Source organism: Heliangelus exortis, chromosome 11, assembly GCF_036169615.1.
Source record: "Heliangelus exortis chromosome 11, bHelExo1.hap1, whole genome shotgun sequence".
Classification (NCBI taxonomy): domain Eukaryota; kingdom Metazoa; phylum Chordata; class Aves; order Apodiformes; family Trochilidae; genus Heliangelus; species Heliangelus exortis.
In genome coordinates this window covers 311391-327141 of record NC_092432.1, presented here as the reverse complement: position 1 = coordinate 327141, position 15751 = coordinate 311391, and the positions used below count along the sequence as shown (strand labels likewise).

At 65.4% G+C, this 15751-nt stretch overlaps 2 protein-coding genes across 8 annotated transcripts; both read right to left on the bottom strand.

Annotated features, from left to right (window-relative positions):
- Nucleotides 1-44: 44 nt before the first annotated feature.
- On the bottom strand, nucleotides 45-8154 carry MAN2A2 (mannosidase alpha class 2A member 2). 7 transcript variants are annotated; one of them, XM_071753967.1, is made up of 24 exons: nucleotides 7930-8154; nucleotides 7515-7669; nucleotides 7169-7423; nucleotides 6873-7017; nucleotides 6603-6774; nucleotides 6078-6205; nucleotides 5820-5993; nucleotides 5348-5534; nucleotides 5089-5266; nucleotides 4745-4947; nucleotides 4472-4654; nucleotides 4167-4281; nucleotides 3986-4053; nucleotides 3660-3825; nucleotides 3230-3466; nucleotides 3016-3138; nucleotides 2815-2929; nucleotides 2593-2726; nucleotides 2346-2487; nucleotides 2003-2136; nucleotides 1671-1748; nucleotides 1205-1399; nucleotides 1020-1130; nucleotides 45-617 (listed from the first exon to the last, which is right to left on the bottom strand). In XM_071753967.1, the coding sequence occupies exons 2-24, from the start codon at nucleotides 7644-7646 to the stop codon at nucleotides 465-467; spliced, it is 3528 nt and encodes a 1175-aa protein (XP_071610068.1). In that variant the 5' UTR covers nucleotides 7647-7669; nucleotides 7930-8154; the 3' UTR covers nucleotides 45-464. The 7 variants fall into 7 exon arrangements, with proteins under 7 accessions (XP_071610068.1, XP_071610069.1, XP_071610070.1 ...); XM_071753968.1 differs by having other exon boundaries at nucleotides 8060-8152; XM_071753969.1 differs by having other exon boundaries at nucleotides 7909-8018.
- Nucleotides 8155-8437: 283 nt separating this feature from the next.
- On the bottom strand, nucleotides 8438-15023 carry FES (FES proto-oncogene, tyrosine kinase). The gene is made up of 20 exons (XM_071753974.1): nucleotides 14792-15023; nucleotides 14239-14332; nucleotides 13320-13579; nucleotides 13072-13245; nucleotides 12904-13000; nucleotides 12595-12778; nucleotides 12176-12313; nucleotides 11973-12092; nucleotides 11768-11890; nucleotides 11513-11699; nucleotides 11351-11428; nucleotides 10972-11181; nucleotides 10541-10663; nucleotides 10263-10316; nucleotides 10002-10120; nucleotides 9733-9827; nucleotides 9491-9614; nucleotides 9201-9358; nucleotides 8924-9046; nucleotides 8438-8803 (listed from the first exon to the last, which is right to left on the bottom strand). Exons 1-20 carry the CDS (start codon nucleotides 14888-14890, stop codon nucleotides 8661-8663), a joined length of 2703 nt encoding a protein of 900 aa, XP_071610075.1. The 5' UTR covers nucleotides 14891-15023; the 3' UTR covers nucleotides 8438-8660.
- Between the last annotated feature and the right edge of the window lie 728 nt (nucleotides 15024-15751).

The window sequence follows — 15751 nt, the reverse complement described above, 5'->3', positions numbered from 1 at the left end:
TGCCCAGCCCCACTCCCAAAGTGAGAGCCATGGACAGACACAGCCCCTCTGAAACAGCCTCGTGTTTCCTACAAGCTCCGGGCAAGCTCAGTCTCCAGTCCACAGAGCCAGGGCTCCCAGCACCCCCATGCTGCCCTGAGGGCCAGGGGGCACAGGCCCCCCCCGGGCACCCTCCCAGGCACAGAGCGCAGGCAGCAGGGCAGCAGTGCCCACCCTGCAGCCGTGGCAGAGCCCGGCTCATGCTCCCCATGCCCAGGCAGCGTCTGGCAGCTCCTGCACAGCCCCACTGCAGAGGTTCACTTCTGAAATCTATCCGAGAACACAGGAAAATTAGAATGCAGCAGCCTCTGCAAGTTCGGCAGCTCCTGCCCAGTGCCTGCCTGCCTGCCAGGGCCCGCTGGCCCAGCCTCTCCTGGCCATGCTGGTGCTGCTCCCATGCTGCTTCTCTCCCACTCCAGGAGATGCTACCCCAGGCGGATGCGGAACGTGGCAATTTCCATGGGGTCCAGGTGGATGTTGGTGCTGTTGGAGGCCGTGCCCAGTGGGTACATCAAGGTCAGCGAGGTGGGCTGCAGGGAGCCCAGCTCCAGCCCCTGGAACAGGCTGCCCAGGGCCAGCTGGGGAGAGAGAAGGGAGAGTGGGCTGGGCAGCCTGGTGAGCAGGACGTGGGGTACCTGCAGCACTGTGCACAGGGCAGCCCCATGCCAGCAACTGGTTCGCAGAGCCCCAGGGCACCCGGGGCACTCTGCTGACCCAGCCCAGGCTCTCCCTTTCCACACTGGAGATGCAGGGCTCGTGCAGAGCTCTGGACCCACTTCATGAGAAACAGGCACCGCCCAGCTTTGCCCAAGGAAGGGGCAGAGTGGAGCTGCAGGGTGCACCGTGGCACTCTTGAGCAGCCACTGGTTCTCCCAGCCTCCAATCCCTGCTTGGCACAAGCACGGGAGCCAGCACCAGGCGTGCCAGGGGCTCAGCCTGGCTGTGACCCGGTGCTGGGTGAGGTGGCAGCCCTGTCCTACCTTGCCCTGGCTGGTGGTACAGTTGAAGCCCAGGTTCTTGGCCTCCAGGCTGCAGTCAAAGCCTTTGCGGTGCAGGATCAGAGCTGCCTCTGCTGAGGGTAGCGAATCATCCTGCCAGGAGAGGGGCGTGAGTGGTGGTGCTGGGGACAGACCCCCAGAGCTTCCCTGCCCTTAGTGGAGCTCACCTCAGCCTGCAGTGTCCGCAGGTTCAGGATGTGGAAGTCGCAAGGCAGGGTGTTGGAAAGCGGCACGAAAGAGCGCAGGACTGGCAGGACCGGCTTCTCCTGGGCCACCAGCATCACCAGGGGCTCAGCGTTCAGGTGCATGGAGGTGATGTGGCTCAGCAGGGAGGGGAAGCTGATGGGGCGGCTGTCCTGCGCCTGTCCGAGAGCAGGAGGGTCAGCACCAGCCATGGTGACCTGTGGCACTTCTGGTCCTTGCTGCCCCTCCAGCAGCACCCACAGAACAGGCACCTGCCAGGACAGGGCACCTAGAACTGCCCCCCGACGCAGCACCCCTGATCCAGCACCACAGGAGGGTCACCATGGGTACTGGCTAGCCCATGGTCAGACTACAGGGCCTGGGCTAGGCTAGTGGCTAGCAGCTAGTGCACGAGACAGGGACAGACAGTGGGGCCAGGCTGGCCATTACCTCTGGGCTGCCAGTCCTGGTGCCGGGGAAGCCCAAGGCTTTAAACATGGAGGCCAGTTTGGAAAAGAAGCCGGAGCTCTGAGTGGGTGACACAGCGCATGCAGCGAGGGGACGGGACAAGAACAGGGTGATTACCAGGGCAAGGCGGCTCTGCAGGGACTGACCCTGCTCCCACAGTCCCACCCTCCCCACAGCCCCTGCTCCAGGCACGGGGGGCACCCGGCAGCCCACAGGCTTTCTGCAGATGCCCCCATCCTGCTCTGTCCTGGGGCAGGGCAGGGCTGGGCTCTCAGGGCCCAAGCCCCACTCCGCAGCCCTCGCAGCCCTCGCACCTTGCTGGCGGTGGCGCGGCGCTCCAGGAGGAGACGGAACCGGTTGCAGGTCCGCTTGTTGTCCTTCAGCCCCTGGCCCAGGCCCCGGTTGTCATCCTGCATGAGGCGCCGGTCCAGGATCACCTCCAGCTGGCCTGGGGGGAGCGGGCCCCACGCCGGGCTATGAGCACAGCCAGCCACCCCCCCACGCACCAGTGGAACCAGGGGCACCCGGGATGGTGGAACCAGGGCCAGCTGGGAGCCGTCAGGACGGCAGGACTGGGACGCCCTTGCACGCCCCCAGCACCCCTGGTTCTGCGGCAGCCCCCACGGCACAGCCCCACGGTCCCGGTGGTCCACTCACCACTGCCGAGGCTGGAGACCCCCAGGGCTTGGGCTGTGTGCAGGGTGAGGCGGCTCTGCATGTCCTGGATGTAGGCCATGGCTGGCATGGGGTAGAAGTTGGCCTGCAGCGGCAGCTTCCGCTGGTACCTGCGGGGCTGGATCTGCCAAGGGACAGAGGTCAGAGGCAGGAGGTGGATCCTGTGGTGCCGGGCAGCAGGACACTGCCCCCCAGGGCAACTGCTGTCCCTCCCCAGGGTGCTGGATACCTGGAAGCCGTTAAGGTCAGTGAAGAAAGTGTCATCGCTCTCAATGTCAGTGGTGAAGCGCAGAGCCAGCTCCTTGTTGACATGGTCACGGATGTCCACCAGGCAGGACACGTCCAGGGACAGGCCCTCCACCCCTGCGGGCAGACAGTGAGGGGCCAGGCCCCGCAGGCAGCACAGCCCCTGGGCCAGCGGCCATCCCGGCACAGCCTCGCTCTGTCCCACCTGGCACATTGTAAAGCCGCACCACAGTCTGGACGTGCTGGTAGTAGGTGGTAACCTCTGAGAAGAGGGGTCCCTCCATCACCCTCACCACTGGTGGGTCCTTGGGGGCATAGGGCTGTGGGAGAAGGAGGGCTGCAGCCAGCAGGACTGGCAGGCAGCCATGGGCACAGCTGCCAGCCGGCTCCTGGGTCATTCGGGTACCTTGGCCTCGCCATCAGGTAGGAAAAGGTAGGCTCCACTTTTGTCCTTGGAGCTCCTGGTGCCATAGACAAGGAATTCACTGCTGACCTTCTGCTCCCGCTCCTCCCCAGCTCGGCGGATGCTCTGCAGGGCCAGCACAGCAGTCAGCACACCTCGCACTGGGCAGTGTGGAGCCCCCTCCCCTCCTGCACCCCCCCTGGGCCCCCGCACTGACCTGCAGCAGGCCAGACCGTCCCGAGAAGCACGCCCGTAGGTGCTGGTTCTCCAGGCAGAAGTCCTCGGTGCTGTCCGGGAAGACGTGGACGGGAGCAGACTGCGGCTTGCGCAGGGGCAGGTCCCGGCCCTGCAGGTAGAGGCGTGTGGAGGACACGGGAGCGGGGCGGCCATCGGGGGAGCGGTGCAGCTGCAGGACACGCAGCCCCAGCGCGGGCAGCCGGGCCAGGATGGACACCTGTGGGGCACAGAGACCTGAGCTGGCCCCTCTGCAGGGGGTGGCTGGGACCTGCGGGCTGCCAGCAGGGTGAAGACACGGGCTGTGCTGGGATGCACGGACACCTGCTGCCTCCAAGGAGGGCACAGGGCGGTCTGTGAGGAGGGGAGGCTGGCACATGTGGGGACAGGGTTGGAACCAGGGAACCCCATACCTGGTAGACATCGGGCACCACATCAGTGGAGGAGCTCCAGTGTGGGCTGATCTGGGCAGGCAGGGGCTGCCCCTCCTCAGAGAGCACCCGCACATATGAGGAGTCCACCAGCACCGGCACCATGCTCAGCCGCTCCTGCTCCAGTGGGTTGAACACCACCAGGAACCTGTGGGGCAGGGTGATACAGCCATGGCCACCCCAGCCCCACAGCAGCCCAGTGCCCCCTGCCTCGCACCACCCACTCGCTACTTCCCTGAGTCCTAAGTCCCTCCTCAGCACCCCACAATGGCCCTCCAAACCCCCAGAGCAAGGCAAGGAGTCCATACCGGGGAGAGGTGTCCAGTTTGACCACTGTCTTCTCTGGGAGGGAGTCCTGGCTGGGGCGTGTGTCATCCTGGGGAGGGTGACAGTCAGAGCCAGGGTGTGCCAGGGTTAGCACTGTGCTCCAGGGGCACAGGACAGCTGCCCCTGCATGGTTTGGCATGCCAGGCACCAGGAGCTGCTCACCATGCTGAGGAAGGGTGCAGCGGGGTCATGGCCGTATGTGTCCTTGTCCCCTAGCACAAGGTACTGGGCAGCATTGATGATGACGTGGTTGAGGTTCGTGAGGGAGTGGAGCAGCCTGGGGCAGGGGCAGAGTGAGCCACCCAGGACTGTCCCCCTGTCCTGCCCCAGCATCCCCCAGCACCCTCTGCCTGTCCCTGAGAGAGCAGCCCTGGTAGACCCCACACCCAACCATGCTCCCAGCCTCCTGCCCACCCATCCCAGCCCAAGACAGCCACCCTGTGCTGCACCTCAATCCCCTCACACACCGGACTCCGTAGTCAACAGCCACAGCCTCCTTGGCGGTGCCAGTGATGGCATCGTGGTGCTGGAAGAGCCCCAGGTTGCGGCGGGCATTACTCAGCAGGGCGTAGTCAGAGAGCGGGTACCGGCTGTCGGCACCGGTGTGCCGGGCGTGGGCAAGTGCCAGGCTGAACAGGATCTCTGCCCCCCTACGCAGGAACGGTGTCATCAGGGGTCCCCACCAACCCCTGCCCATGCCCCCAGCACACACAACCCCTGCCTGGGGACTGTCCCCTCACCGGAGGTGGGCTTCCAGCACCCGGTCCAGGCTCTTGTAGAAGGGCCGGGAGGTGAAGTATCCGGTCCAGTAGTGATCCTCCCGGTCGGCATAGGAGAAGAAATCCCCGCTCAGCACCGGGAACCCGGGGGGCTTCATCCCTGGCACGATGCCCAGCCTCTTGTACAGGGCATCAAAGTAGTCAGAGAGCGTCCCAAACTGCGCCTGCGGGACAGCCATGAAGCCCTGAGCACAGCGGGACCTGCTGTAGCTCCCACCACCCTCCCAGCACTGCCCACCCTCTGCCTGGGCTCCACACGTGGGGCCCTGCTCCCCCTGGGCTCCCTCTGAGCTCCCCACACCCACCTGGACGTGGAGGTTGGGCTGGGAGTTGAGGAAGTCAAAGATGCGCTGGTAGTTGAGGAACTGAGCATCCCACTCCTGCGGTTTGTCGTAGCGGAAATCATCTCCCAGGGGCACCAGCAGCACCTTGCTGCGGTACAGCTTGGACTTCTTGCGGTACTGGTCCAGCAGCAGCTGGGCTCTGTAGGGGGGGCCGGGCCATCAGGATGGCTGCAGAGCCATGGGGCCCAGAGCCACTCTCCTCTGCCCCAGCAGCACTCACCGCTCCACCACGTTGGCGTCGTTGATGGCTCGGGGGGGCACCTTCCAGGGGCAGTTGATCCTTCCCCCTGGCAGGCGCTTGAAGTCGAACTGGCAGCAGATCTTGGGGTCTGGCCCACAGGTGTGGGGCACATCATAGCTGTAGAAGGGCATCATGTGGCAGAAGATGTCGGTGCTGGCATCCGTGTCTGTAGGGCCAAGGACAGATCAGCACCAGCAAGGACTGTCCCATGCTGTTCCCCAAGGAGGTGGGCAGGGGGATGGATGCTGGGGCAGAGCTGACTTGGCACACAGGCTCAGTGGCTAGGAGCCCAGAGAGCCCAGCAGCCTCCCCCAGCATCCTGGGGTGGTCGAGGAGTCACCACGGGTGTTTTCTTCCTGGGACTCAGCTCACCAGACATACAGGAAAGCAGTTGCTAGCTGTTCCCTGCTGCCACCCACCCTGGTGCAGTCACCCTGTGGCAGCCCCTCACCCCAGGTCTGTCTCCACATGAACTCCAGGTTTTGGGTGGCCGCAAAGTGCTTCTTGATGGCATAGTGCACACGCTGGATGAGCATGGCTGTCAGGTTGGAACGCTTCAGCAGGTACGGCATGGTGGAGCTGTACCCAAACGGGTCAACAGCCCAGCCTGAGCGGGGCGTCACACCTGGGGACACAGAGAACCATCATCTCCTGTGAGCAGAAGACAGGATCCCCTGCCAGCACCCTGCCCCATCCCACCAGCTCTCACCAATGTTCTTCTCCAGCCACTGGTGCCCCTCAATCAGCTGGTCGATCATGGCAAAGTAATGGGAATTGGCTTCATCAGGCATCACCCAGCCACCCGTCACCATCTCCAGCTGCCCATTGCCAACCAGCCTGCATGGGGGACATAGGAGCTGAGACCAGCTCCAAGCAGAGCCCTGTGTCCAGGGCAGAGCCTTCTCCATCATGGAGCCACCTGGGTCCCACCACTGCCTCTGCACCCCAGTGCCTCCCCTGTCCCCACACAGACAGGCCCCCTGCAGGACTGCACTGTCTGGGACCCCATCCAGAGCCCAGCCCTACACAGACCCCTCCACTGTGCCCTGCAGCCCAAGTTGCCCCTCTCCTATGCTTCCAGCCTCCCCAGGGAGTGGAGGCCATTCAAGGACACCCGAGGGTGAGCAGGCAGAGCCCACAGACACAGCCAGGGCAGCCCTCATCTTCCCAACGTGCCCCATAGACATAGCAGGCAAGGATCACGCCGGGCAGCAGGGCCAGGCAGATGCCCTACCTCCTCACCGCAGCCCGCTTCTGGGTGCTGATGTTGTCCCACCACTTGGAAAAGAAGGAGATCTCGGACCAGATGAAGCGCCGGCGCGGGTCCTCCTGCATCTTCAGCACCATGCTGTTGAGGATGTGCTGCGTCTGGTCATAGTAGTACTTGTCAAAGGTCTTGATCCAGCCTGCCAGCACATGTGGGGGTCACTGCAGGGGTCCAGCCCCTCCCTGCCAGAGGGTAAGGTGGCAAGGGCTGGGCTTGGCCTCCCCCTCCCCTGCTCACCTGGGTCGTTGTGGGAGTGTGGCACCACAAACACCTGCAGCGGCTCCGTGTCCCACTCATTGGGCTCATAGGTGATATCGAAGCCCTGCTTCCACACACCACCATCCTGGTTGTCAAAGGGCAGCAGGGAGTACACAGCCATCATCTGCCAGGGGAGAGACAGGGCTCAGGGGGCAGGCACCAGATTGAGAAACCCCCAGAGAAGCAGAGCCAGGACCCCTGGAGATGCCTGGTAGGGACCCCTGGCACTGGCAGGGGTAGGGCCCAAGCAGCTGGGCTGGATGCTGGCCCTTCACCTGCAGGTCTGGGCTCTGGCCCTTGCCCCCCAGGGCAAACTGGCAGTCCTGCGGGGAGATGGAGAGGAAGCTGGGCCGACTCTCCGGAGGCAGCACCCAGGAGCCATTGGGCGTGTGGTGGGGCACCGCCGGCTGCCCCTCGGCGTGTGCCGTCAGCTCCAGCACCGAGTCCTTGATGTGGCTGATGATCTCGTGGTTCTCCTCCAGCAGCTGCTCCAGCTGCTCGATGCGGTTCTGCAGCACCGAAATCTGGCTCTGGGGGACACAGAGGCCGTGGTGTCACCTGCATCCCTTTGCCAGAAGCTATGCCCCGCTGGCCCCCACTCGCCCCCGGGCAGCCACTCACCCGGGGGAAGTTGCCCCCACTCTGGTGGCGTGCGGGGTCGTGCTGCACCCGGTCCAGCATCAGGTAGAGGGAGAAGACAGCCACGCAGAAGATGGCAGCTCCGCAGACTGTCACCTGCTTCTTCAGCTTCATCCCGGAGGGCTGCAGGGACGGACCTGGACCGGGGCACAGCGGTGACACTGATACTGCCCGCCGGGGACAGGGCCAGGGGAGGTGCAACCGGAGAGAGGACAGGGACGGACAGGACAGGAGGGGACAAGAGGGGAAATAGAGGACGGGGGCGTACAGGACAGGATAGGAGGGGACGGCGCCTCCCGGGCTGAGCCCTGCGGGGCCCCTGAGTCGCCCAGCCCAGCCCGGCCCCTGCCCACCCCCCAGCCCCGCTGCCCCTCACCGCCGCCCCCCCGCGTCCTACTTCGCTTAATCCGGCTCCGGGTATTTTACAGCCGGGCCGGGCCGGAAAAGGCCGCGGCAGCCGCAGCGAGCAGGGCGGACCGGTGCTGTGCGCGGGGGGCACCGGGGGGCCAGGACCGCGCTGCTCTTACCCGGGGCGGCTCCGCTGCCCAGCCCGGCTCCTCACACCGCCCGCCCCGGGCCCGCCGGCTGCCGCGGCCGCGGTGGGCCAAGCCCCGCCCGCCGCCCCCGCCCCGGGACCGGGGGGCGGCTCCGCCGGGCAGCGCTGCAGGGCGGTACCGGGGGCGGCACCGGCAGACGGCACCCCCGAGCGCCCGGGGCCGAACGGGGCGGGACCCCATCCTCCTGGGGCTGGGTCGAGGTATCAGTGAGCCCAGTAGCGGTGAGCTCAGTCCTGGTGTGCCATCCCGGTGTGCCATCCCGGTGTGCCCTGCTCTGGTGCAGGACGGGTGCGTCGTCCCGCTGGCCCGCCCGGGGTCTGTGCCCCCTGTGCCCCACAGACACGGTGCTGCAAAGCTCATTTCTTTATTACACAGGACAAAGCCCGGCAGGAGCTGCGGGTGCCGCGTCCCCGGGGCGTGCAGGGGACTTAGGAGAAGTAGGACGGGTGGGGGGCGGCGGTAAGGGGGCACAGCCGTACCCGGCCGCCCCAGAGGCCCTGGGACAGTGACAGACGCCGGGAGGGATCCGGGGCGTGCGGAGCTACCCCTGAGCTGAGCCTGCCGCCCACCCTCACCGGTGCCTCTTGCGCATGGCGGTGAGGTCCTGGTGAATGGTGCCGAAGCTGGGCCGCTTGCGGGGGTCGTACTCCCAGCACCGCTGCATCAGCCGGTACACCTCCTCAGGGCACTGCTCAGGGGGGTCCAGCCGCACGCCTGGGGAGTGACAGGGAAGGGGACATGGCCGCCTGCCCCTCACAGCCCCATCCCATGTTCACTGTTCCACAGTGCTGGGCCCACCACCCTTGAGAGCCAGACCCCAGCCATGTCCCTTACCCTGCTCCACCGCCTCCCGTGTCTGCTGGTTGCTGAGGTTGGCGTAGGGGACACCACCCAGGCTGAAAGCTTCCCACAGCAGGATCCCGAAGCTCCAGACATCACTCTCGGAGCTGTATCGGCCTGGGAATATGGGGCAGGAGGGATGCTGGTGGCTGGGGACACCCATGGCACTGCTGCCCTGGCTGTGCCTACCCTCATGAGAGCCAGGGTGCCGTGGGGTCTCCACCTCCCTGGACTCCTGGCTCCCTGCTGTGCCTCTAGTTCCATCCCATACCATAATTGAGTGCTTCAGGGGCAGTCCACTTGACAGGGATCTGCTTCATGCCCCCGGTGGAGGCATAGATGCCATCCTCCTCTTCCCGTGACATCCCAAAGTCACTGATCTTCAGGACATTCTTCTCTGTCACCAGGCAGTTGCGAGCAGCCAGGTCCCTGGGACAGCCCAGAGCCATAAGCTGCACTCCCAGCTGTCCCTAGGGGCCTCCACCTGGCATAGAACAGGCGGCAGGAAAGGCTGGGGGGTTGACCCTGCCCTGCCTGGCACCTGCCCGTGCCAAAGCCCACCTGTGGATGCAGTGCTTGCTCTCCAGGTACTCCATGCCAGCAGCAGCATTCTCTGTCATCTTGATCAGCTCCTTCACCCGCAGATGGGGCCCCTCGCAGCGCAGGAAGCTGAGGAAGTCGCCCCCTGCACCCAGGACAGAGGAGCTGGCTGGCAGCTGCCCTGGCAAGCCATGGCCAGCTCACACACCTTCACACTGCCCACCCTCCTTGTAAGGCCAGAGCTGCAGGGTGGGGCTGCTCACCCTGCACCAGCTCCATGACAATGTAGATGGGCTGCTTCTGGGTGCAGACGCCAATAAGTCGGACAATATTTGGGTGGTTGTACTGCTTGAGGATCCTGCAGGAACAAAGAAGGGCACTGTGAGCAAGGGACTACCTCCAGTACTCTCTGCCTGGCCATCCGGGGGACACAGCCCTCAGCACTAGGATGCTGCAGTCCAGCAGGGTTTGAGCAGCCCCAGGTCCTGAGGATGGACAGACAGGCTGGGATAAGCTCTGTGGATAAACAGACCTGGCTTCCTGCAGGAACTTGGCCTTGAGTTCAGGTGCAAGGGTTTCCCGGCAGGATTTCACAGCCACAGGGGTGTTGTCAGCACGCAGGCGGCCACTGAACACCTCCCCAAAGTTACCCTGCCGAAGGACACGGGTGTGCTGGCCCAGCTTTCCTCAGCATGGCCTGAGGCAACCCCCCTCCTGCAGACCCCATGGGGCAGCCCCATGTGCCCCTCCTGCAGACCCCACGCTGAGAGGGACTTGAGCCCCCCCAACTCACCCGGCCAATGCGCTCTCCCAGCAACACATCCTCATGGTTGAGCACCCATTTGTCCTGCAGTGGGCAGACACGGAGGGCAGTGAGCCAAACCCCAGTATCCCCAGGCCCACACACTCCTGCTCCTCACCTTTCTCTCAGGGCACCCAGAAGGGGGTTCCCAGCCCCCAGGACCTCCCCCCCTCCCAAGGGCTGAGCCGCCCCATCTGGCTGCAGAAGCTGCTTGGGTCAGGGCCCAGGAAGGGCTGCCCCCCGCGCAGGGAGCTTGTCCCCCTCCCCACCTTGGGCACAGCCCGAGCCAGGACAATGCCACTCTTGCGGGTGATGGGCTGCTGGTTCTGCAGGAGGTGCTCCACAAGCAGTGGGATGGTGGGCAAGCCTTCCCCCTCCAGCCGGTACATGCCCTGCAGAGAGGAGAGGCTGAAGGGTGTGCTCAGGGAGGCTGGTGGGCACGTGTGGGTGAGTCTGGTTGCAGGCACATGGCACAAGACGTTCTGGCACATTGGGCAGGGGAAACTCACACAAGCAGGTGCTCACACACACCACGCCAGCCTTGCACCCCGGGTTCCACACCTGCCCCGTGCAAGGACAGGCACACACGACTCATGCTGCACTCACACGGGACCCCGTGGGCGCCCAGATGGAGCTCTGACCTGCACGGACCCCGCAGGGCCATTCCCAGCCCTGTGCCCGCCCTCCCACTGTCACTCACGTCGGCAGCCTGGATGATGAAGTGGCGGGGCTGCCCGTCCCACAGCACGCTGAGCACATACTCCTGCTTGCCCTGGCTCTCCCGCACCAAGAAATCCCCATTGCAGCTCAGCAGCTCCTGCACCTCCGAGCGTGGGATGGCCCCGTGGTACCAGACCTGCTGGCACAGCGGCTTCTGCACCTCCGGGATCAGGGGCACGGGCGGTGGAAGCTGGATGGAGACGGGCTGAGCACAGCCATGCTCTCCCCGTCATGTCGGCAGTGGGGGCAGCAGTGATACCCGGAGCAGAGGATGGAGAGACTGGGGCACGGAGGGGAGGGGGCCTGGGCAAGGCAGCTAAGTGGAAGGGCAGGGTGGCTGGAGGTGCCCAGGAACTCACTGAGAACTTGGGGCTGAAGATGCCCGAGATGTGGTTCTTGAGGGTCTCCAGCGCACTGGGCCCACTCCGCTCCTGCTCCTGGGGGGAGATGAGAACTTGGCGCTGGGCGAGGGGCCACCACAGCCCACCATGCCCCCACCCGGCGAGGAAGGCAGGACTCACCGTGGAGGAGACAGACTGCCGGTCCTCAGGCAGAGGCAGGGTGGGCAGCGGCTCCCCAGCCCCCAGCTCTCCCAGCTTCCCGGCCAGCAGGTCCCGCTGTGCCCGCAGCTTGTCCTGGGCACAGAGGCAGCCCTCCAGCTGCTGGTGAACCTCCTGCAGCTCCTGACGCTTGCCCAGCAAGTGCAGTCTGGTGAGAGGACAGGGCGGTCAGCCCCTGCCGCCCCCGGCCCTAGCCCCCCGCCCCCTGCTCCTCACCGCTCCCCGGGGCTCCGGCCCTGCTCCTCGCTCCGGATCTCCGCCTGCAGCTCCCGTACCCGCTGCTCCTTGCTGTTCACGGCCTCGGTGGCGGCTGACAGCTCCTCTTCGATGGACGTCAGGCTGCCGAAGACACGCGTGCCGGTGGGCACCGAGCCGTGCTGCCCGCAGCAGCAGCCCCTGCCCGCGGCCCGACCCCGCTCACGAGTGCTGGACGCTCTCGACAGTCAGTTCGTTCAGCTGCAGCTGCCCTGGCTCCAGGCTCTCCGTCTCCTCCAGCAAGCTCTCGTCAAATGACACAGCCGGCGGCACCTCAGAGCTGTACCTGCGGGCACCCAGCATGGCTCTGCCTCCCCCCTGTCCTGTGCCAGACACCAACAGAGGGGCTGCAGCTGCGTGGGGCCATACCTGTGGCTCTGGATGAAGCCACTGTACTCGGTGGCCGGGTCGATGGCCTGGATGGCACTGGCAATTTCCTCATGCAGGGCTAGCACATCCTCCTGCACCAGGCTGCTGATGCTGTAGTACTCCTCGAGGATCTCCTTCCTGCAGGGATGCAGATGCTGGGGGCAGCTGGCCTCCCATGCCCAGGGTCCCCGAGGCTAGGTGCCACCACCCCTGCCTTGGCACTGCTGCCTGGGCTGGCCAGTCCCCACATTTCTGGTGGCACTGCAGCACCACTGAGATGGCAGCAGGACATCACTGTGAAGGGTAAAGGTGATGGGGCAGAGACTTTGGCAGGAGGAGGGAGCACAGCAGCGATACCCAGGGATGAGCAGAGGGACAACAGGGCAGGCAGTGGGATGTGGGGCAGGCAGTGTTCTTACAGGATGAGGACCATCTCCTGCTGCAGGCTGTAGAGGGACTGGTGGAGGGTAGGCAGTGCCCGTTGGTAGTGGTGGTGGTGGTGGAGCGCGGCTGCCTGCACAGCAAGCACATACTGGTTGTGCAGGGCATAGAGCTTCCAAAGGCTGCGCACATACTTCTCCTTTGCTTTGTCCCGCTCCTTGTCTGGAGGGAGAGGCCATGGAAAACACCCACCACCGCTGGTCCCATCACAGGGAAGGGGCCGGGGGCCGTCTGGGACAGGGTCCCAGGGCAGGGACACAGCAGGCGGGGGACAGGCTGGCAGGCACCTTTGCTGGCCTCCTGGTACTTGCGCTTGGCCTGGGCACTGTCACGAGCCAGGCTGCGGTACTGTGCCTTCAGCTTCTCCATCTCCTGATGCGTGGTCTGGGGGGGTAGATGCTGTCAGGGAGGCCAGGCCAGGCTGGGCCCGCCGCTGCCCCCTGGCACCCACGTACCCGCGTGTACTCCTGGCTGAGCTGCTGCCACCGCTCGCTGAAGGCCTTGCGGAGCTGCTGCTTGTCACGGATGAGAAGGCTCAGCTTGGCCAGTGGCCCTGCACTCAGCTCCTCAGCGTGTCGCCGCAGGATCTGGCTCAACAACTCGGTCCGGTTCGCCAGCACCCACCAGGACTGTGGGGACAGAGTGTCAGGGACAGCTGCCCTCACTGCCACCCTGCACTGAGCTCACCCTGGGCCATCGCTACCTCCCCGATCTGGCTGCTGTAGTCACCGGTGCGGAGCTGCCCGTAGCCCTCTTGCTTCTCCAGCTGTGAGAACATGTGGTGTAGCAGCCCTGCATACTCCCGGTCGCTCTTGGCACGCTGTGACATCCACTTCTTCATCAGCTCCAGCAGCCGCAGCTCCCCGTCCTGCAGCCGCAGCAGCGCGCTGTGCCCCTGCGGGCTCCACAGCTCCGGGCCAAAGCCCATGGCCCCACTGTCCTGGGCTGGGGGAGGCTGTGGAGCTACAGCAGATCCTGAGTGGGGCTGCGCACCCTGCACCCTCCTGACACATTGCCCCCTCGGCAGGAGGTGGTGCCTGAGTGGGGGGCACAGCCCTCCCCACCCCACGCCTGCCACAGTGCATTGGAAGTAGCCAGTAGCCCCATGGCAGCCAGGGCCCCTGGGGACCCTGCATGGGAGGAGGAAGCCTGGGGTCAGAAACAGTGGCAGCATCTTTGCCCACAGTGGAGCCGCCCCTGAGGGCATCACAGCCACTCTGCCCCCTCCCTACCCCCCCGGTCCGGGCATCATCCAGCAGCTCTGGCCCTGTTCTACCCACTGGCAGGGTCATCCAGGAACAGGGGTGCTCCCAGGGCTACAACATGGGTGGGAAGCTGGCAGGAGGGCTACAGGGTGGTGAGCCTGGACAAGTCACAGCACCCAGGACCCCAGCATAGCTGTTGGGGGCCAAACAGGTCCTGGCTGGGGTCACAGAGACCCCTCCCCACCTCGGCAAGGGTGCAGCAGGAGCAGGAGGGTGTTGGGGCACATCCCTGCAAAGGGCAAGATGGCCCCTGGCACAATCCACAACCCCACAGACGGACAGGGCTGAGACCCCCCCCAGGCCCACAAAGGTTCCCCTGCCCCTGCCAGGGCCTTGCTGGGGCACAGCCCCTCCAACCTGTGTCTGCTGCGAGGTTCCCACCACAGGGCTGGTGCTGGCGTCCTCCTGGGATCAAGGCTGGCGCAGTCTGGACCTGGTGCAACTCCGTCTCCTGGAGAGGAACAGGAAACCCGGTGCTGACCGTACAGCCATTGCGAGATTTCCTGCCCTTCCTCCCCTCCCTGCCAGTTCCCGTACTTGGGGCCGACGCCAGCACAAGGCCCTGCCGCCCATGGGCAGCCCCCCGCCCCACCAACCACCTCACTCCAAGTCCTGGCACCACCAGGATCCTCCTTGCCCTGGCTGTGTCCCAACACCCATCCCCGCAGGTTTCTTCCGGCAAAGCCCCTACAGCTGTGCCTGGTCCTGCCTGTCCCCCACTCTTCTTTGCCCCCAAGAGGCTGCAAGAGCTGGGGAGGGGCCCCCAGTGGGTCCCATAGGCTGCAAACAGCCCCGCAGAAGGGGGCCATGCTGAGCCCCTGCTCTGTGGACAGCAGGCCCCAGGGGCAACGGTCCCCTGTGGGACACAGCTGAGTTCATTCCACTTTTGGAGGAAGCTGAGGTAAGAAACCGTGTCAAATGGAGTGCTGCTGATTTGCCTTCCCAGAGCTGAGCAATGCTTGAGTGGTGACACCGAGGAGCAGCACAATGGCAAGGCATGGCATGGCATGGCACAGCCAGGGTCTGCCACGGTGCCCTCTGTGCCCCATGCAGCTCCCCGGAGCCCTCAGTGCTGCTGAGGCTCCCTCGGAAAGGCGCTTTTCAGAGCTCATTAGCGGGTGGAAGCAGCTCCGCCAGCACCGGCGCTGCAGGTGCTCCCAGCAGCCCTCCGGCTGCACAGACACCTGCGGAATTGCCATGAGCTTAGCGAGGGGTTTGCAAACCGGGCCGAAGGGCTCTTCTGCACCACCAGCATCCCTCCGGCACCCCCAGGCAGCGCAGGAGCCCTCCTGCCTGCTCCAGGCTGCACCAGAGACACCGGGCACAGCTGGTGGGAGACACCCAAACCTGGGCCTGGGGCGTGGGGCGAGGGCTGCACCCCCCTGCAGTACCAGGACGGTCAGGACTGTGCTGCGAGGCTTTGGACGAGCGCAGCTTAAATCCCCTTCCCTGGAAACCCCGACACAGCCGGCAGCAGGAAGGTTGCGGCAGCCGCACCTCGTCTCACCCAGTTTCACATCCTGTGTCCCCGTTCGGCAGCCAGCATAGCCCTCCACCCGCTGCCCAGCAGGACCCCACGCCCGCAGCCCGGCCCTGGACCCCTGTCGCAGCAGCTGCCAGCCCGGACCCACGGAGCCGAGGGGCGGCAGGGGCCCAGACCCACGAAAAAGGAAGATGCGGGCAAGAAGCGTCCGTGCGGGGACCTCGGTCCTGACCGCAGAAAGCCATCACGGCCACCGCGCAGAGGCGCAGGACCCAGCAGCACCCTCTTGGGAGCTGTCACCCTGCGGGGGTCTCGGGTGGGCTCTGCCAGAGCTGGCCGTGGCACGCAGGGGTTGTTCCGGTGCAATCCCAGGTCCGGTTCTGGCTG